We start from the raw sequence: 21,530 nt of genomic DNA on the forward strand, positions 1-21,530 counted from the left end.
TCATGTGCAGAATAGTTTTACTTATTTTCTATTTTTAAGCATTTTGCTCACCTGTTGCATAAATTTTTCCATCTGCGGTTACTGCCATCAGTGTCTGTTCTCCGCCAGCCAGTTGTACAGGTCGCAATGCTGACAAGCTCTCACACGGAGACGGCAATTTTATCTTTGCACCTTCCAAACCCCCTAGTTGCCCTCTATGATTATGCCCCCAGCCATAAATGGCGCCAGACCCATCCCATGATAATGTCCAATCTTCAGGTCTTCTATTCAGCCATAACAATAACTGTTCGTCGTGTTCTTGTTTAAAATAATCATGATTTTCGTGATCTTTTGTAGTACCATCACCTTCAGTTGTCATCTCATTTATTCTCTTAGTTACCTCAATGCAAAATGGCTTGGGTAATAGAGTTCTATTTATTAACGATTTTGCTACTCTAGCTGCAAGGCAATATCTTCTGAACCATGACCACTTATGCATTTCTGAACAACATGGCATCGCATCCAGTTCTAAATCACAGGCCAGAGCTATAAGTACTTTGAAAAAATCACTGTGCATTAGTTGTTTGCCACCTCTCACTGCAGGGTCCTCATACTCATATTGTCTCAATAAAGCTTGTGGCAAAGAATCCAATAATGTCGATAATGTATCTTCTAGTCGAATACCAGGCCCATTTAAATATACAACCTGCAATTTCTTCAACGCCCACATCCTTTGTGAAGCAGTCAAGATACTCAACTGACTGCATTGCGCTAATGTAGCCGCTAATCTTGTAACAATATGTCTGTCGGTATTTGATACACTGTTTCCGAGCAAACATTCAGCTAAAGCTATGGAAGGTTGAGATAGCACAGCTCTATCTGAACCTAATTCATGCGGTGCCAATGTAGCCAAAACAGGGTGCACAGTAAATCGCCATCCCCATCCATTCACTGAGCCATCAGAAGAAAATCTCCACCGTAACTCGTCGCCTTGGACTCTAATTTCAGCTGCCCATTCGCTCCACTCTCGACCAGATTTAATAGCAAGAACACGACCTGTAGCATCCATTATGGTAAGTGGATCGTGTCGTCTCTCCGTTGAGCACTGACGATCAAACTCTATTCTCAGTGCTTCGGCCCCTGGGATTTTTACATTTCCTGTCAATGTGGTGTCATCAATATACGGATGTGTTGTTTCTTGAACAATAACCTGTGGTGTCATATTCAAAGAGTTAGAATTAGCTGCAGTGTCTTCTAGCTCTGTCACACAAAGTTCCAGCAGCATATTGGCTATTTGCCGATTAGAATTTCCCAATGCCACCAATACTGATGAAATTGTTTCCTTCGCACCTTCACAAACGCGATTGGCGACTGCCAACTTTAACAAGTCAACTAACATTCTTGCATCATCCTCTGTCAATGTTGATGTAAATTCGTCCAAACCAGGTTCAGTAGTATGTCCGTCTCCTACAACTTGAGCATTCGATGTGAGTGTAGCAGCTATTACACTCATAGCACTGGTTGACATTTTTGAAGCTTTTGATGATAAACTTGCTGAACTAGACATAGAAGGGAAAGTTGCTAAGAGGCATTCTTCTGATTCTGGTGTAGCCCTGGTACTTGAAACAATGTTTGCAACTTCAGCAACATTAGCAGGCGCTTCACCCCCACCTTGGGCTATCTCTCCAACATTTTGGTATACTGTATGACCATGCCCTATGCTAGAGCTCATTGTACCTTCTGGAGGAGTATCTGGACTAGACACCGTTCCGCAGGATGCTAGTGTAGTATGACTGTGTAAGGCGATTACAATAGCTGTTCTTGCCTGCATGATGTGAAGAGCATTTATTACATGCTGCAAAGCTTGCTGCTTAGCAACATTACTCTCCAATGAGAGTATAATGTGTGACAAAGAAGGTCGGACGCTCTTTGATGTTGCATTGGTGTTTGATTCATTTGTATCGAAGAAACCAAGAGTTGCTTGACCCAAAGGATCCTTGTCAGTCGGAAATGTTACAGGTTCTTGATTACTAGTAGCTGGTTGATCAGTTAGAACCCATGCAACGCTGTGACTAGATCCACAAGCCACTCTGTTCACCTTTGCATCCTCCAAACCATGTACCATAGAAGGTTTTCTATTAACAATAGTTGTGCCGTTTCCTTGCTGCCCATGGTCGTTGTCTCCCCATGCATAAACTTGTCCAGTATCAGTTACTGCTAAACAGTGCAAGGCCCCGACAGCTACATGAACAACTTTCTTGCCACGCAGACCTTCCACAATTGTAGGCTTTCTAATATGATGATCATTTCCATGCCCCAAACGAAAGTAATCTCCTTTACCCCATGTCCATACTTCTCCATATTTTGTAAGAGCTAGTGAGAATTGTGCTCCACATTCTACTTGTATTACACCTAAGCCATTCAACCTATCAATAACTAAAGGTGTATAACATCCGTCACTACCACCACGACCCAATTTTCCAAAATCTCCATCGCCCCAAGAATATACAGACCCATCTTCAGTTAATGCCATTGTTTGCGCATCTCTGCTCCCACAAGCTACTTGAACAACCCTCTGCCCAACCAGTGCTTCAACCAATTTAGGCCTGAGTTGAGAATTTGTGTCCCCGTGTCCCAATCTTCCATATTCTCCCAAGCCCCAAGTATATAACTCTCCATTACTTGCAATGGCAGCTGAGTGCCCTGATCCACAAGCTACATCTCTAATTCTTCTAGACTTCAAGGCTTCGATGAGTCTTGGCTTGTGTAGAGACAGGTGGTTACCATGCCCCAACTTTCCATCTTCGCCTTCGCCCCATGAGAATACTTTTCCATCCATTGTCAAAGCTAACGCATGTTTACCGCCGGAATGTACTGCAACTTTTTTAATTACGTACTGACTTAAGAATGGTATGGGTCTAGGCTCATACACATTATTATTATCTCCTAACCCAAGCCTACCATTTGTGCCCTCACCACAGGCATACAACTTTCCTTCTTGACTAACAATGAATAGTGTTTTACTGCCGCCTGCAATATGGATTGGTTTTAACTGAGATAAAACCTCACTGTACACTGGGAGCTTGACCTTAGACCCTTTCAGGCCACCGAGTTGGTCTTTGTCATTTAATCCCCACACATAAACAGCCGAATGCTGGTGCATATCTCCTGTGCGCTGAGTTGTGAGTTGTTCTTGAACAGCTTCCCAATCAGATGCCAAAAATGAAACCGATGTTGCCAGCTGGTTTTCAAAAAGTTTCTTTCTGCCCACTATATGCAGACCATGTATTTTACAGTCAATGCCTCCATTGCGACACTGTTTTATTGATATTTCAATGCACGGGTAGTATTCTCTCAAATCTTGGATTAGAGTGACGATTTTATCGGTATTTCTCACAGTAATCGTTGCAAGTTCTAGTAAACTAGCAAACGAATCACCCGCACTAACTACAATTAAACATGGCATATAACTACTGTCCTCTGGGTTCACAGTCATTTTCAAAGAATGTATCAAAATTCCAGGGAGCATTTCTAGTCGAATCCAATGCTTTCCTTGTGATCCACAACTTTGCCAATATTTCCCAGAACCATCTACTAGTCTGGAAGCCCAAGTTTCGCGGGATGAAACATTCAGAGTTCTAATGCATTTAGACCAGTTTTCTATTAATGCTGGTTCAGATAAATCTTGCCGGTGGTATCGCCCTGGTTTTCCAGCATAAACTGCTGCAGAGCCTGGTTCAGCAATTCTATTGAAACCGTGTCTGTGTGACCGTTTTGTATAAAAACAATTTTCACACAGGTTGTAATTTTCACAAGGCTTACATTTGAATCTTGGTCCCGAAATTGGTGATAGATGGCAGGAATCACAAGAGACCGCATGGTGATACGATGGAACTCTCTCCATTTCTGCAGCACATCCAGTCCAACTGCTTTGTTGTGGAAAATCGACAGATACGTCATGCCCATTGTTAATTATCCCAGTAACTACACCTACGCTCTGATGATTAACCGAACCCCACTTGTACTTGGGTATTGCAATCGCTGCTTTAACTCTCACTTTATCTCCAACTTTCAATGCAGGTAAACCAGGTAAAGTAGGTGGGTGTCCTAAAAGTTCAATGTGAATGAATCTAACCCAATAAGTGCTACCTTTTCGTTGCCACGCAACCTGGACATTTAGATCATGCAAACCTTCTGGGTCAATTTTCACAACTTGCCCAACATCACCATAAGCAACTTCTTCGTAACGCTTGCAACAGCGAACAAACATGCCAGCTGTTACATTATCACGAATGTAAATGGCGTATTCGTCAACTGATAAAAAATCAGCACGTTGCATGTAAGCCTGTGGGGGAGGTGCTCCCACTTCATGAGCCGATGTAGTATCGTCTACCTCTTCACTTATAGAAACATCAGAATCTGATAAAGGTTCAACACTTGATATCGTTTCCGTGTCGCTACATCCAGCATCAGGATTTTCAAGAAGCCAGCCTACTACTGTTTCTGGTGTAATGTTTGCTTCTGCAATACTTAAGCTTTTTATGGCCATTTCAGCACTCTTTTTATGGAAACCCATTTCTATTAACTGTGTTACCAAAGGACTGCTGGGGGGGCAGTTCTTTTTTGTGCCACCCTTACAATGTCTCAGTTGACTTGACGTTAATGATGCTAGTGAACATTCAGAGGTGGGGGTTGCAGGTTCTGATGCGAGTCCAGGAAGTTGAATCGGTGTGTGTTTTAATTCAGATGTCAAATACTGTGACACTGCCAGAGCTGCCACTTCCAATTCTTCACGGGTAAATATTGGTTTCAATGGTTGAGGTTTAGTAGCACGAATTAGCATCTCTTGTAAAAGAACGGTTTGATCTTCTTCGCTTTCGACGATTGGGCATTTTAAAACTCGTCTTAAAAGAGTTTGATGAGAAAGAAGAGCTTTCCCAGCATTAAGAGCTGCCAATTGTTGTTGCTGAGTACGAAGTACTGATGCATTAACAACACCTGCTATAACTGGCATAGAACCAGGGCGTCTATCTATGGCACAATGGCCTAAAAGTAAATTGGCCCAAGTCATGAGCAAGTGTTCTGTCATGGGCATTTGATCCAAGCGAAAATGTTCGTGAATATTCTTCACTGCAGATAATGGTAGTTTCTTTTGTATTCCAGTGTCACGCATTTGTACTAATAACTTGGAATGTTGGGTAACCTTACAAATTGTTCCAATTTGTCCTTCAGTCTCAATCATACCTCCAATTCTTGGCTTATTGTCCAAACCTCCGACGACCGAAAGCGATGCTATGACAGTTTGTTGTATAGCGAGGCTATTTTCACCATCATTTTCATTCATTTGTATGTGAAACAAAGGTCCATCATTTAGAAGATCTGAAGCTAAAGCAAGTTTCGCGGTAAGAAATGTATTTAAAGTGGCGTTCCAGCCAGGTAGAGGATGCAAGTTACGAATCAAAGAGATGATTTCTTCAGCTATGGTTGAACTGCGCGCAGCAGTCAGGGATACTCGACATTTATTCATTCGAATCTCTGTATTCGATCTTGTGTCAATCATGAGTGTAATTTGCCCTAAGAGTTTAAATATCTTGTCTAAAAATGAAATCATTTCTGGACTTTCTTCACTCCATGAGGGTAATACAACTTTTAACAATCTTAGTGCCATAATTTGCTTCTGCAGATCTATGTTATTCTTTTCCTCAATCATGCTCAGCAATAAATCAACCCATGGCTGAGTGCTTAAAGCTCTACATAGCATTGGTGAGTTGGCCACTGCTCTTAGAAGGCCCAGACTAGCCCAAGTTTCATGATGGTCTTTAGCCAACAAAGTTCGCGTGCCAGAATCTGGCTTATTGGCAGCTGATATAATTTCTCTGATGACAGATGCCAGGAGCTTTATGGCGGATGGTTGAACTCTGTTGGCTTCTATTCCACAAGAAAGTAAAATAATACGAAATAGCGCACCAGATGCAGCTTTAAGGTACATGGTGGGATGTAGATCGTTTATTCCATCTCTGTAAACCTTGTTCGCATCCAATGGGGACTCACTATCTGTATCACTGTCAGGTGGTGTAGGTGGCTCAGCTAGTTTCAAATCGTATTTACCCTCCTTGCCCATTCTGTAAGAATTCGTATTTCCATTATCCCATTGCACTCGAATCCAGCCATCTTCGCCTAATTCTCCCACAACTCTACCTTCACCAGGAGGTGGTCCGTCTTGGTCTCCCCACTTCCAATCGACGCCGCGCACAACTCGTGTACCAATTTTCATTAATGCAGCTAGTTCTGATCCGTTTAATGTCACTGCAGGTGGTTTAGTTTTTTGAACCGAGTCTTCATAAATGGCAGTAAGTTCCTTAGGTTTCAACATCTGAGTAGGTAGCGAAGGTCCAATTTGTCTGAGCAAAGTCAAGATGCTAGACAGTAATCCAGAATTTACTAATAATCCAATTTCATTAGCATGTTGATAACCGGTCAACATTCCTAGAATCGTTAGCAAAAATCTTGCTCTTGGTAATTTTCTGAGCCAGGTATAAGTACCTTGGTTCAAGCTACTTTTTCCATCAGCTTTTGATTTATATTTTAGTTCGGTTTGCACAATGTGTTCTCTTAATGTTCTAATTGCCCAAATTGTAACTTCAGATTCTGCCAAAATTATCTTTGATTTTTGATAAGGAGTAACAAGTTGAATATTGCTCAAACAATGGGTGATCCCTGTATTATTGGTTTTATCATTATCAGTTAGTCCAAGCCATCCATTAAGCAAAGGGTATTTAACGGATGTTATTAGGTAATCTTTTTTCAACAGTTCTTGTATCATTAGGATTCCCTGCTCTCGCATCTTAACTCGTTGAACTTGACAATACATCGCTCTACGGAGAGTTTCAACATCTCCACCTTCTTCGGTTGTTGCAAAATTAATTATACTTGTCATCAGCACGCCAGAGTCAATAGCCAATGGTTGGTATTTAACTTTTTCAGCTATCTGCATTATTACTTTTGTTAAGTCTGGGGTATCATGTGGTTTAGGTGGCATTATTGAGGCAGGCATTCCAGTTTTCGGTGATAAATCTTCATCTGACTTATTTTTTGCTTCAGCATTTTGAATGGAAGTATTTACTATATCTTCTGGTTTGGCTAGAGAGTCTTTATTCGATCGGATATCTGACAGCAATGATTGTACAGCTTTTTTAAATCGTGGAAAAGTATGCAAAAGTTTCAAATCCTGCAGAGCTTTGACTTCGTAGCTTGTTGCTGGTCTGACTTCGTACAATAAGAATCTACACCTTTCTTGTGCCGGTGCACAGACTTCTTTGTAACTTCTATTCTGCAATTGCCTCGATCTGATCAAATTCCACTTTGTTTGATGTATTGCCCTTATCATATCAATCAGAGGTTTAGTCAACTTAATATTTCCATCTGTCAATTCTTGGTCAACCAATGCAATAACTTGATATCCTAGAGCAAGATGTTTTATTATAACTGCCATGAGAAGTCTTCCAATCTCTTCAACTGGATGATCACCGCAAAAATCAACATGAGATAGTAGATTATTCATTTTACTGTATTTATCAACTATGGATAAAAATGCTTGAACAAAAGTGTCTGTTTTATGCGTTTCCGCTAAGGCTTGAATGAATGCAGCTATTCTGTCTTCCATTAATCGTTGAGGTTCATCTTTGGTACATATTGGTACTAGTGGTTCGGTAGGGGAATTGGCAGCTGTGGAATTGTTACTTCTTGCTTCACCTTTCTCTTCTTCGTATGGATTCGGCGGTTGCATTATTTGTAATCCCCCTCGTAGAAAATGAGCGTTAACCCAAATTCCTGCCTCTTCTTCTGCAGGCTGGATGGATAAGCTCTGGCGCATTTTGTGCGCGTGTAAGCCTAAGAGGAAGCTCAAGGCTCTTTCCATATCCAATAAGCACGAACAGACATCGGTTTCTTCAATTGTAAACTGTGTGGTATCAGTCTCGGCATGGCAATAGCATCCCACAAAATATGAGTCCATCATATTTTGAGCTAACTGAGAGTGAGGTGTACTTAGAAACATTGCAGTCGCATCTCTACCTGCATACCTTTGGAGCAATTCCGGTGCACACGCGCCCTCGTATCTGAAATCCTGAACGTCATAAACTTTGTCCTGTATTACTATCCACAGACCCCCATCACGATTGTGATTCTCCAAATCTGCCCATCTGATTAATGATGGCTCATCATGCACTGGAATTTTGTTTCCGTGCTGGGGTGCAATTATACCTGGCCACGACAAGTCATCCGCATCATCCTTTTCGAGGGTCGGAGCTAATCTGTTAAATTTATCCAAAATATGTAGAATAGGAGATAGTACCTCCATCCAATTCATATTACGCAGTAACATGGGGTAATCAACTTGTAGAAGAATCAAGCAAATGATCAATTCTGGGAGTAGAATATTCACAATATCACCTTTTATGATGGATGCTACAAGCGCAAAATTTTTAGTACTGGTAGCAGCAGCTTCATTCGCTAAAGGTAACGTCTCTGTAACATGGTTGCACACTTGGCAAATATACTTTTTCAGAAGTGATTCGGCCCCAAGCATCTCTTGATCCTGGGGATTCTCTGAGGTATTTTCATGGATGCATTGATACAATTGAGCTATCAACAGACGCTGAAATCTCAGTAATAAGTTTATGCTTGGTGAATTGTCAAGTTTAGGGGCATTTTGATTTCTTGAAGATTGTTGCAGGGTTTGAAATTTAGACTGGCTGATACAAGATCCATTTCTTATCAATTGCTTTACTAGTTGAAGTAACGGTATTGTAACATTATGTTTTTCTGAATTGAATTCTTTCGCTTGTTTACTTTCTACAGTCTTTCCAGCACTAGAAACAACAGGGAATTCGCTATGATCCGAAACGTCTGCAACCTCTGCTTTTATTGCTGCTTTCAAAGCGAATTCTAATCCACCATCAGCCATCAAACTCGACACTAATAGATCAGCCATAAACTGTTGCCCTTTATTCGTGTTCGATTGCTCCAATCCACTGGAATCTGGCAAAAGTCCAGACAGCGTTTTTGCACGCTCGTTAGCTGTAGGTAACAAAACACTCCATCCTGTTTGTAGAACAGCCTGGGCTGCCTCTTGCATTGTAGCTAATATTCCTGCACTGCTCGCAAGATGAACGCACCGTTGTTTCAGTGAATTCAGTAATTGAGTGTTTCCAAGACCAACAGTTTTATTGTCAATGTTATGTGTAATCATTGTGTGCAGTTGTAGCCTCAATAAATTTAAAGCAGCCACGGCCAAACATTCACGGTCCTGTGTTGGCGGTCTAGTTCCTGGTAAGCCCTCGCAAGATTTAGCCAGTAAAGTATCCAAAAGTTGAAATGTATCTTCACAAACATCAACAACAAAGGCAACTTTACTTGCTACTGACCACGTTGACCTCATTGACCAAGCAAAACTTTGGGTAGGACCACAAACTAGTCCAATGACACTTTTACCCGTTAGTGCTGAACACAAAGTTGGTTCTGGAACTGTCGTACCTAAACCATGATCGATTTGTCCATAATCATTTCTGCCCCAGCCATATACTAATTGATCTTCAGTCAATGTTAGCACATGTACATTTCCAACAGCTAGATTTTTCACCTTCTTGCCTTGCAAACCTTCAACTAATTTCGGGTATCTAACGTGTTCTTCGTTACCATGTCCTAAACGATAAGTATCTCCTTTTCCCCAGGTATAAACTTCGCCATAAGCTGTTAGAGCAGCAGAAAATTGTCCGCCACAAAATACTTTTACAACATTTATATCCAACAGCTTGTCAACAATTTTGGGTGTTTTGGTTCCATCCGAACCACCTCTGCCAAGTTTCCCATAATCTCCGTCACCCCATGAAAACACAATTCCAGAATCAGTGACGCATAATGTTTGTGAATCACCACTGCCACAGGCAACATGTACGACCTTGTGACCATTGAGAGCTGTTACCAATGTTGGCACTGAAATATCGTCACAATTGCCATGTCCTAGCCTTCCATAATTTCCTCTTCCCCAGGTGTATAAATCTCCGTTTGCAGAAAGTGCCGCAGAATATGTACTGCCACAGACAAGAGACGTTATTTTCTTATCAGTTAAAGCATCTATCACTTTTGGCTCATCATAAGAGGTGTTGTCACCATGTCCCAATCTACCACCATCACCGTTACCCCAAGAATATACCAACCCATCTTGAGTTAGTGCTAAATAATGTTTACCATCTGAATGCGAAGCAATCATCGCAACAGGCACCTCGGAAAAACCATGGACTCTTTGAAGATACTGTGTATCGGAACCATAGTGCATCATGTAAACTTTTCCCTGTGATGATAGAGTCATCAATGCTCTTTCGGAACAGCAGAGCTGCTTGACTCCTCGTTCCGCAATGGTGTCACAGTAAAACGGTGATGTACCATTTCCTAGTTTCACTCCACCCCAGGCTAAAACTTCTTGATACATTTGAGCTTGATTCTTAGAGAACCCTCCAGAAACAATAGGAGGTAACAAAGGACTAGCCAAGCGACTTAAATGGCTCATTATTATGACCGCAGCTTTTCGCAAATCTACAGCAACTGTATCATCTTCTGGTAGTCTTAAATGTTTTAATAGAACTTCACAAGGGCCGGGTGTGGCTATTTCATTCACGGTATGTCTTGGTTGAGGTATAGCTTCCAGCCGTCGTAATAAAGGAATGAGGGGTGCAGATGTACCAGACGGCATCACACGGTTGTCTTGATGCTTTGTTTTTCCACTGAGATAAAGTAACAGAATAACGGCATCTAGGAGACTCGATAATGTGCCTTTCTGTGTCGCAAGTTCCAGTAATAAGCAAAGTGCTGTATGTTGATCTGAGACTGGAACTGGGCACCATGACTTCCCAGCAACCACGTCCCTGACAAGCATAAATTGAGAAAAAAAATTATCTACATTTATTTTGCATTTTTTGTTTAGCACTGGTAAGCATGCATATGACTGGAAAACTTACCCAGTAACTACTTGTCTCAAAAATTTGGCAGATCTTTCAACGACTTCCAGCCAGACTCTTGATACATTTGATTCATCAAAAAGAGTAGCTTCTGGTAAAGATTGGAGCGCCTCGAGCGATTCGGTTAATAACTCGCTGCACAAGTCAGCATCTTCTCCTGAGCGCCACGCACGACGTAAGAATGCAAATGAAAAGTTCAATGCTGCTCGTGAACCAACTCGAGCAAGGCCTACCGTAGCTTTTTCACATGGTTTGATGCTGGAAAACATCAATAGTATATTGGAGTCAGGAACCCTTTCTTCGTCATCTGAATTGTTATATTTTTTACGTACATTTTTTGTGCTTTCACCACCGTCTTCAAAGTATTTGCATCACTGGTTTCTTGCGGTTTATAGCGAGATAAAGCTGAAAAGTATCTTCGAGCAACTACCAATCGTTGCTTTAATCTTGTGGCGAAAAGCGTACTGTTAGCTACTTCGTAGCAACGCTTTCTCTGTTCATCAATAAGGGATTCAATACACGTGACCAAATCATCGGTAGCTGAAAATTAGTGCCATTTATGAATAGTTTATGGTAGACTTATTACACAAACAGAGTTCTCTACTCTTTAGAATATCTAGAAAGTACAGTTAGACATTTCAGAATTCAATGTATTGATCACATTTGTACTGATCTTCCATCTACCACATACAAAGTACGAGTTCCTTTACAATAAGAGCAAATGTTAAGAAGAAAATTTTCAAGGCTGACCCGCAAAGTTTTGTCCTTATTTTCTCTAACTGTACATTATAGATAATAAATTATGGCATTCCCATAATGATGTCCACTCACAAGGCTGAGGTCCCCACAGCCATGAATCTATTAAACTTTGCGCTGGTATCGTTTTCTCAGTCAATGTTGCAGTTAATGCTGCTTCCTCAGCATCTATTTTTTGGCAGGGACCACAGTTGCATCCACTTTGTGGGCCACAAATACCATCGCAGCAGAGGCATGATAATACCCTTAAATTGCAGTAATAATGTCCGCTATCCCCTATTAACACATTAAATAAAATTGGTTATTACTGCTCGAAAGGTGTATATTGGTACCTTCATACCCTGGAAGAATTAATTTAGTATTTAATTATTATAAATATTGAATCCCTCTCTCCGAAACTTCATACAAATATTTGTTTGGTGAATTCAAATGATATTAAATGACGAAGACCATTTTTTCTTGACCTTAGTGACTTGTTGACTAATGTTATTCTTGGATATGAAGGTCAGAACTCAAAACAGTTTTTTTATAGTGTTAACGTTTCAGCCCTGATGGGGGCCCTCCTCTGCGATAATTGAAAGTGTCAAACCACACCAGGTAATTCTTCTCACTTATAGTGCATAAACATCCTGGCTTATTATCTAAACTATTCATGTTATTTTGTTAAAAAAGGAGTTGTGCATTATTTTATTATTTTTGTTCGTGACAGATGGATTAAATAAATTGGTTCTGAGGAGGGCCCCCATCAGGGCTGAAACGTTAACACTATAAAAAAACTGTTTTGAGTTCTGACCTTCATATCCAAGAATAACATTAGTCGATATTAAATGACATTGAATGTCAAACCTTTTCTTGCCGTGACTCCAGCTGAATTAATAAGACCGTCACTGAATGATCCAATGATTTCTCCATCGCGTACCATTTCATTCCAAAGATCTGCGAGGCCATCGCGGCAAAGGGCACGTTGCAGATCCGTCTTTAACCACTTGTGGTCTAGACGAATTTCTGGTCTGATCCCTATGTTAAATTTTCCTGCCATGTTTCTTGATTAATGAAATTACCTTCCACCTTTATATTTTTCACTTCAAGTCCATTGGTCAGTAAAGCTGTAAACACCGTTGTTGATATGAGAAGTACAGCTGCAAAAATATACGAATATGAAAGTGAGGTCGTATTTTCATTCTCATTGGATATTAAGTATTTAGAATTGTTGTATTTTCTTGTATCTTTTTAGTAAAAACTGTAAAAAAGAAGCGGATGTGAAAATTCATCGAAGTATCAAGTTGAAATAGAACAGAACAAATAAGTTTGCATTTATATTAATCAGATTTTATAAGGAAGCAAGGAAATTATATCGTTCAATATTATAAAGCAATTATAAGTGATGCTGGGTGGACATATATGTGAAGAACTAGCTAATGAAAAAAAACATGCGTGTGATCGAGGCATAACCATGGCTGTTAAGTTCAACATAGATAATGATGAGATAGGTAAGGAAAACCAATAGCAGAGATGTCCACTGACTAATAAGGATATCAACCTGTACGTGACCACGTCTGATTTTAATCACCATTCACGTAAATCAGACATATTCTGAGTAATTTATATCACAAGTTTTGCCGATATACCTGCATGCCGTGCATACACATAAACGACGCATACGTGCTATAGCTGTATGTAACGAATTCTCACAGATATCTATGAAATTTTAGAAGTATACAAGAAGTGCAAAAATAATATACAAAATTAGTATAAGATTGACAAAATCAGTCTGGAGTTATATGAAATAATTGCTATTGAATAACACGATAATGTATAACATTGACAGGGTTATGATACGAAAGGAGTATAAAAATTCGAGCCGTACTCACTGTTCGTGGCATTGTTTGAAACAATTCAAGGTTCATATCTTTTTACCAAGCACAATCACTTTCAAATCCTGTTCTTAAACCTTCGACATTCATCAATTACCATTCACAGTTTAATTATGCTTTATATTGTATTTTTTAAATCGACTGACAGTTCCCCTGTTGTGACCTGGGCCATAAAACGATTGTAGCGCGCTGACAGGCTCTGTCAACCCACTCTATATTTCGTAGCCCTTATACCACCGGAGTATAATTTCTACAATTTCATACGAATTATGGATTATCTTACTTCGTTAAACATATTTTAATTACAACGAATCGATGGTTCGTGTATTGATTGACCCGGAATGTAAATATTTACGGTTCTGTAACTGTAGCAGTAGCACATACGCTACGGTTTAACCAATGAAAAGGCAGGATACCAGGAGCAGCCTCAGAAAAAATTTCGTCTGCCTTTTCGGAAGGAACACATCGCCGTAATATTTTGCTTGGCAAAATGATACATATTGTTTTCTCTAAATTTAATAGCCTAACAATTAGATTGTGAAAATGTTCTGTACTTTTGGCAGATATGTTCTAAAAGGATGTACAAACAAATCTGGTAAGTGCTCATTTCACAATGCATTCATTCCAGCTACTAACACCTTTCGAATTTACGGGTTATGTTGCGTATGCCCCCAGTGGATTTAAATATTCACATAAAATTTCACAATAAAGAATCCCCTTTCATATATTTCATTTCTACGTAGAACCTGTTATGAAATTTCAGTGTTCAATCGAATGAAAATGTAAACAAACTTACTTTGAACACTACACCCCGAACTACATTACGTCTTTTGATTGTTACTTTTTGCAGCTTTAGGTCACCAGATTCTCGTGAAACACTCAACAAACACAAAAACATCGCGAAATTTGGCATCAACCCTAAACCAAAGCAGAAATTTCCTGCAGCCCAGGTATGGCCAACCAACGGCGGCAACCCATCCCCACCTCGTTAGGGAAGGTGAATTACTACCCGGCATACCGCTAGAAGATTTTAAAAAACGAAGAAATTCTTTGATGGAAAAAGTTCTTAAGGATGCATTTTTAGCCAAGATTTCAACTAATCATATTTTAATTATACCGTCAGCTAGCAAAGTTTACATGTCGGAAAAGATACCCTATGTATTTAGACAAAATACAGATTTTCTTTACTTTACCGGATGCCAAGAACCGGACAGCGTCTTAGTAATGACTTCAAAGGGTGATAATTGTTCATCCATTTTATTCGTACGAAAGAAAGACTCACACTCGGAGTTGTGGGATGGTCCACGGACCGGAATTGAAGCAGCTCTTGGCATGTTTGGCGTAGACCAAGCCCTTCCCACTTCGGAGTTTGAGAGTTATGTCAAGTCTTTTCTTCAAGAAAATAAGAACACTATTGTCTGGTATGATAACACAGAGATAATACAACCTGAGCTGCAAACAAAATTGCATATTTTTTTAAGCCAATCTACTAAACAGGTATTCGATTCGCTTAAAACGTTTATGCACGAAATTAGATTGATCAAGACTCAACCTGAGATTGAACTCATGCAAAAAAGTTGTGAAATCGCTTCTACAGCCATTGCAAATACAATTGAAGTATCAAAACCCGGCGTAACTGAGCATCAGATATTCGCTACTGTGGATTACGAATGCAGAATGAATGGTGCTGAATATCTTGCATATCCACCTGTTGTGGCTGGTGGGAATAATGCAAATATAATTCATTACATCACAAATAATCAGATTGTTAATAATGGCGATATGGTTCTCATGGATGCTGGTTGGTAAACATAGGATTTTCATTATACCATGCTTTGTATCTTATTAAAATTTTTGTGCTTATGTAAAAACCTTGTAGACAAAGTTAATTATCGAATGTCCTATTGCAAATAGGTTGCGAGTATCATGGTTATTCATCAGACATTACACGTACGTGGCCAATTAATGGTACATTTACACCTCAGCAAAGGATTTTGTATGAAATCGTACTCGATACACAGAAGGAATTGATAACAAAGTTACGAGAAATGCCTACGTTAGATTACATATTTCACCAAATGTGTTTCCTGATGGGACAGAGATTACAAGACGTTGGATTGGTACCTAAAGCATTTGTTCAGGATAAGCTAATTGCAGCTGCGTATTCCTACTGTCCTCATCATGCTAGTCATTACTTGGGAATGGACGTTCATGACACTGGAAGAATATCGCGAGCCATCAAGCTGCAACCCGGAATGATTGTTACCATAGAACCAGGTAATGTACCCAACCCTGAACGCCGCATTTGTTATTCACTTTTATATAAATTATAACGTACAATTGCGATAATTTTCACGTAACTAACATAATAATTTTACAGGTATTTACGTTAATGCAAGAAACAAACTAGCCCCTGCGGAATTTCATGGGATGGGAATCAGAATTGAAGATGATATTTTGATAACAAACAACGGTCCAGTTATCTTAACGAGACATTGTCCGAAGGAAATTGCAGAAATTGAGGCATTAGCTAATAAAAATCAATGCTAGTGAAGATTTGCATCCTAAAATTTGATTGTTACGTATGCATTGTATGTCAGCTACTTATACATGAAAGCTGAGCTCTTTTATATGTTGAAAGATTAATAAAAATATATTTTACACCTTAATCAACCACATATAGTTGTTATTTTAGCAACAACATGATACGCCAGCAGATATTGTTTTCTTCTCAGAGTTGACGATTCTTTTAGTATGATACTCGCAAATTGTTTGTAACATAGTAATTTTATTTTAACAACCGTACAATGTAAATATGTGATAAAAAGTCAGGCACTTACTGTATTATTCAAAGATTTGTCTAAATGGAAGCACTCTGATATTATAAACTTGCATCCAATATAAGACTGCTAGTAAAAATAATAATATTGCATATACCAGTACAGCTATCATAAACATCTACAAATAAGCAAGTAATATATCAAATGGAATTAATGCACTCGAGTTAAAATTACCATAAAATGAGATTCGAATTGGAATTCATACCTAATCTGATGAATGCAATAACAGTAAAGCAGAATGGTATTGTAGCACAATTAATTAGAAAAAAAAGATTATGTTCTGCTGTTATACAATTTAGATTGCTACAAAAAAAGTACAAAATTCACACTTAAGAAAAGAAGTAAGAAAGAAAATGTGGAAGAAAAAAAAGCTTGCTGATTTACAGAAATTGTTTTCAATTCATCTGGAAATTCTTTCGATTAGAAGATGTAGCTATCAAGATTATGAAAGTAGAAATATTATTTAGTATAAATCTATTTCTGCAGATTTATAAGTTGAGATTTCGGAGTTTCTTGTCCGCTTTTTTCAGAGTGACGAAGTTTGTAAGTTGTTTTACTCGAAGACGTGACCAAACAAGATGATCGTGCAAAGCATGAATTTGGGCTGCTGCCAAAGCTGCACTCTCTGGATACAAAACTGTGGTACAACCAAGTCCTGCAATTAAAAACGGAGAATTTTTTTGTGACATCAAGTTTGTTTTTTTTTTTTTTTTTCAGTTGAAAAACCCTCGTTTTAGTTGATAAGTAGTTTGAGACTGTAAAAGGAGACTGACGAAGTAGATCAAGAACACCATGACGGAGTAAGTATACCTAGACAAGCAACCTTTCAAGAATGCTAACAAAAAATAAGAATTTGTGCAATAAAATTATAACATAAAACTCTATTAAAGCAACACTAAAAATATTGATGCCTTGGTCAAATAATTGGATACGAATTTCTCTTTGTGAGATAAATCTCTGCTGAGCCATCACTTTTATCTATTCTAGTTCCATCAATAATTTCGTGGATAATTCATCACCAGCTAAAATATAACATTTTTCTTCATCTCTAGATAATCACTTCTAAGATTTATTGATATTCATTGATCCTATAACTTGAATATTTTAATCAATCTCTGGTAGAATATACTATACCTGTATTTCAGCTACAAAGAGAGTCCAAGGATGTAAGCTTTTTTATATAGTAACCACAATATTTTGAATCCAGAAATGAATATGCACTTACATGTTATACCACTTTGACAAAGTGAGGATTCATAGATTAATAGAGTGGAAACTTACCAGAAGGTACGTTAAGCGATGACCATATATCTTGAGAAACGCTGTCAGGCTTGACCGGAGGACAGTTAATGACAGGGAAGGGAGTATTTCCAGAGAGAACTGGACCCAATCCGTTACTTCTCCCCGCTACAGCCACTAGCACCACCTCCATAGAAGATACGATGCAGATAAAGTATACACAAACAATGTTTCTTGTTATTGCTACTTGCTTTTAATATTAGCTTTCTTCAGAGATTACGTTATCTCCGAATGCAACCAACTCAATAATTTCTTCTGTGAAATACTTTCATTTGAACACGACTGATTCTCTTGACCTGCACAGATTCTGAATCGCTGAAATTTTCGTTTTATTATACAATCAATGTCTTTCTCAGTTTTCATTATCTACACACTGGCTCAGGAACAGATAAACTCCTTTTAGATCATAAACATGAAGGAAGAAAATTAGAATGAAAAAATAACTAAAGGTCTTCTAGCATCAGAATTTTCACAGAATAAATTATAACTTCCGCTGTATGCATTGCTAGTACCTTCTCTCCACTTCCTTCGTATTCTGCAAGTATGCGGAGTGTTTCTTCAGTGGCTTTATGAGCACTGCTAACACGAAGCTGAGCTCTCAAGCCTAAAGCCATTGCATGTTTGGCTATTTTCTGACAATGTTCTTCATCAGATGGCGAACCCATCAGTATTACAACCAAAGAACTTGGCGGTGGGACAAGATGATCTAGCTGATTTGCTATCCACTTGAAATTTCGTTTAACTGTTTCTAGATCAGCTTGTGTCACTGTTGTCAAATTCCTGTAAACCTAAAAAATGTGGTATTTATTCTGTTAATAGTGGTCAAAGATTTGTTTTTAACCGTTATTTTACCATATAAAATTCTCTATATTTCAAGTATCAAATTTTAATTTAAACTAATTACTTCACTTTCGAAAATCCTGATAGTTACTGAACTAGCTAGAAAGAGTCATAAAAACATATTTACAATCAAGATTAATGAGAGACTAGGAATTTTATTCAATTCCCAAACTGCCTGAGTACACATAATACTTTTTACCTGTTTATCCTTCATAAGCCTTTTGTCACCGGATGGCCAAAGTCTCCAAGAATCACTGTCAATAACATCAGCTACCAGAATTTCACCCTTGTTATCGACACCAAATTCAATCTTCATATCAATAAGCGCACAGTCTCGTGTAGCCCACGCTCTTTCGAGTACTTCGAACACAGTTATGGTTGTATGCCTCATAATATCAACCTCATCTTTGCCAATCAAAAGGTTGTTTACTTTGAATTGGGCTGATATTATTTGCTCTTCAGACCACTGGGGATCGTGATTAGCATCATCCTTAAAAAACGTTTCTTGAAGAGGTGGATTGAATCTGTATCCTTCTGGCACACCTGCATTGGGAAGGGAACAAAAATGTGCTTTGTTGAATATCACTCATGGTCAAGTTTAATACCAAGTACTATTATTTGCAGCTGAACAATACGAAAGTAATAAGTCCAACATGTTTTTGAAATGAGTGAAAAAATTTCATGGATTTGGAAAAACCACAAGTGATGATGAGGAGTAGAATAGTGATCACATCGGTTGAAAATTTCTAAAAATGTATTAAGAACCTCAGTGAGAATTGTTTCGTATACCTGCATGTCTTCTGATGAAACTGCCAGTGGCCAATCTTCTGGTAACCCATTCTATGGGAATCATTTCACATTTTCTAGATATAGATGCAGTTTCTCCAGCGATTTGAACAAAAGCTGTTTTAATTCCAGCCTGGTTCAGTAATTCAAATACTTTTCCATTTGTTGCATTACTGATAGCTGCCTTCCCTTCTAAGTCATGAGCCTTCACTCCATCTCCAGCAGTAATGCGATCCTTGTTTTGTAGTAAACATAATTCTGGATTATCCACTAACTCGTAGACCTGTTTTGTCTTACCTTCGATGATCAGCTCACCAAGCTTGTAATCTAAAATATAGTAATGCGTTTTAATCTCTGACCAAAACTTAAATGATAATGTAACAATCAATCATTAAAGTAATAAATTATTTTGGGAGTAGAATACATGAAACTTTGTATTTTTCATGTACAGATTGATGGAAATTTTTACAGAATTTAAGATGCTTTATCATTATCATACATTTCAAGAAACGAAACTGAAAAAGTTGAACTTAAAAACTTAATATGCAATTAGTCCTAACTTGACTTGATTTAATGATTCAAGCTTCAGGTTATTTTTCATTTGTTCTTAGATTTAATTTTTTAGAAAGCAATTGCAATGCAATTAAATCTGTATATAGACGGTATATTTATCACATTTAGCAAAATTAACTATATATGCAGGGATGTCGAGTTGAATTGAGCGGATTTGAAGGCCAGGGTAAAACGCCCTTTCATGCGTGTACAATGTGTTTCTACCAAGCACTTTGACGTGGTAATGATGAAGTAAAAAATACTCTGAATAGTGAACATGAATACCTGTACTCGGAATACCTGTTTAAATTAGCTGAACTATATCAATGCCGAGGGGTAGGCCATATTTTTATCTATGGTATTAGTGAATGATTCGTGAAAAATAAATGGACAAGTTTGATGCGGTTTAAATATGGATAAATTAAATAATCAAATTATGTGGTCGCCAAGCTATGACCCATGCGCGTGTGCGACGGTTGGGTACAGTCGAAAGAAAAAAGTCTGGGATAATGGCGTGGAATTTTCATTTGCTTCTTCATCCTACCAATGCGGTAAAATCTCTACTCTTTATTTCGTATAGTTTGTAAGAAGCTGAATCCTCTGAAGGACTTCTACGAAACAATTCAATTAATATAATTTATCAACTCACTATGAGACATAATGATTTGCCTGAAAGACGTCGGGATCTATGCTGAACACACAGTTACCGCACCACGATTGTCGAAGACGCCGGATAGTCGTCGAATACTATCGCAACAACTCCCACCAACGGCCACAGCGTGATTGGCTCGAATTATACGTTATCGTCAACCCGATACATCCATGTATGAAATGGGGTGATACCCCCTGCCGAGAAAATATATGTATGATTAATTTTTATTTACCGACAGGCTAAAATTTATACTATAATCACAGGTCTGCGTCTGATTTTTTTTTTTGGAAACAATCGCGTTAGCCCGATTAATTCAAAGCCCCTGAAATCTCAACATGACTCGTTTGACCTTACATTTGTATCGCATTACTCAAAGAAACGTATTGATAAATTTACAGAATCGTGGGGTAGTGATACGTTTTCGGTTGATGTAATCATGTCTGAAATTTCGGGAGCAAAATTATTATATATGCGCTCCTATTAAAACTTGAGATTAAGAAAATCATTAATTGTTTCCAATCTAACAATAAGTAAAACTTGAATTTATCCTGTAGTTGTATTCGACAATTATACAACTGTAATAATATTTATACAACGGAAATTAAAGCTCTCGAACTATAATAATTCCAAAATTCAGAATATTTCAATCTCTCCTCGTGAATGGAAATTTTTTTTGGCAAATTTCATGATGAATTTGAATTACCCCGGATTTTCAGAACAACTGATTACCCAAAAAATTGCTCGAACGAAATTTGGGTAATAGAAATCAACAACTTTTCCAAAAATTTTCAATGATTATAATTTACCTTTAAATATAGCATACTTGTATATTCCTCCGCGTAAAAACTATATTGCCTTGATAGCCCATAATTAGACCAGGGAAAAAATGTCTAAAGATAATTAAAATCAGAAAACAACGTATATACTTAATTTACGA

General features: G+C 38.3%; 3 protein-coding genes across 5 annotated transcripts in view; 1 reads left to right on the forward strand and 2 right to left on the reverse strand.

Moving 5' to 3' along the window:
- LOC124300368 (E3 ubiquitin-protein ligase HERC2) overlaps nucleotides 1–13,833 on the reverse strand; it is a 19,072-nt gene extending 5,239 nt beyond the window's left edge. For both annotated transcript variants that reach the window (XM_046754401.1, XM_046754400.1), the window contains exons 1-6: nucleotides 13,622–13,833; nucleotides 12,597–12,889; nucleotides 11,826–12,026; nucleotides 11,327–11,534; nucleotides 10,995–11,252; nucleotides 52–10,901 (exon numbers count right to left, since the gene is read on the reverse strand). In XM_046754401.1, coding sequence (XP_046610357.1) covers nucleotides 52–10,901; nucleotides 10,995–11,252; nucleotides 11,327–11,534; nucleotides 11,826–12,026; nucleotides 12,597–12,789 — 11,710 coding nt within the window. In that variant the 5' untranslated portion in view covers nucleotides 12,790–12,889; nucleotides 13,622–13,833. The remainder of the gene's footprint in view (nucleotides 1–51; nucleotides 10,902–10,994; nucleotides 11,253–11,326; nucleotides 11,535–11,825; nucleotides 12,027–12,596; nucleotides 12,890–13,621) is intronic.
- Nucleotides 13,834–14,026: 193 nt separating this feature from the next.
- On the forward strand, nucleotides 14,027–16,719 carry LOC124300373 (xaa-Pro aminopeptidase 3-like). The gene is made up of 4 exons (XM_046754424.1): nucleotides 14,027–14,219; nucleotides 14,475–15,425; nucleotides 15,539–15,901; nucleotides 16,005–16,719. The coding sequence occupies exons 1-4, from the start codon at nucleotides 14,168–14,170 to the stop codon at nucleotides 16,172–16,174; spliced, it is 1,536 nt and encodes a 511-aa protein (XP_046610380.1). The 5' UTR covers nucleotides 14,027–14,167; the 3' UTR covers nucleotides 16,175–16,719.
- On the reverse strand, nucleotides 16,393–20,746 carry LOC124300374 (multifunctional protein ADE2). Of its 2 annotated transcripts, none has more exons than XM_046754425.1 (6): nucleotides 20,591–20,746; nucleotides 19,393–19,716; nucleotides 18,803–19,146; nucleotides 18,276–18,551; nucleotides 17,746–17,890; nucleotides 16,393–17,119 (listed from the first exon to the last, which is right to left on the reverse strand). In XM_046754425.1, the coding sequence occupies exons 1-6, from the start codon at nucleotides 20,598–20,600 to the stop codon at nucleotides 16,953–16,955; spliced, it is 1,266 nt and encodes a 421-aa protein (XP_046610381.1). In that variant the 5' UTR covers nucleotides 20,601–20,746; the 3' UTR covers nucleotides 16,393–16,952. The 2 variants fall into 2 exon arrangements, with proteins under 2 accessions (XP_046610381.1, XP_046610382.1); XM_046754426.1 differs by lacking the exon at nucleotides 16,393–17,119 and adding an exon at nucleotides 17,158–17,274.
- Between the last annotated feature and the right edge of the window lie 784 nt (nucleotides 20,747–21,530).

The sequence above is a fragment of the Neodiprion virginianus genome, chromosome 3, assembly GCF_021901495.1.
Source record: "Neodiprion virginianus isolate iyNeoVirg1 chromosome 3, iyNeoVirg1.1, whole genome shotgun sequence".
In the NCBI taxonomy this organism is placed as follows: domain Eukaryota; kingdom Metazoa; phylum Arthropoda; class Insecta; order Hymenoptera; family Diprionidae; genus Neodiprion; species Neodiprion virginianus.

Bases quoted from the DNA above. Each gene is read 5' to 3' on its own strand.
- LOC124300373 (XM_046754424.1), top strand. From the start codon at position 14,168: ATGTTCTGTACTTTTGGCAGATATGTTCTAAAAGGATGTACAAACAAA. The intron at 14,220-14,474 runs GTAAGTGCTCAT...TACTTTTTGCAG, and splicing joins AGGATGTACAAACAAATCTG to CTTTAGGTCACCAGATTCTC. The intron at 15,902-16,004 runs GTAATGTACCCA...ATAATTTTACAG, and splicing joins GATTGTTACCATAGAACCAG to GTATTTACGTTAATGCAAGA.
- LOC124300374 (XM_046754425.1), bottom strand. The intron at 18,552-18,802 runs GTAAAAAGTATT...CACATTTTTTAG, and splicing joins GGCTTATGAAGGATAAACAG to GTTTACAGGAATTTGACAAC. The intron at 17,891-18,275 runs GTACTAGCAATG...TCTTCTATGGAG, and splicing joins ACGAAGGAAGTGGAGAGAAG to GTGGTGCTAGTGGCTGTAGC.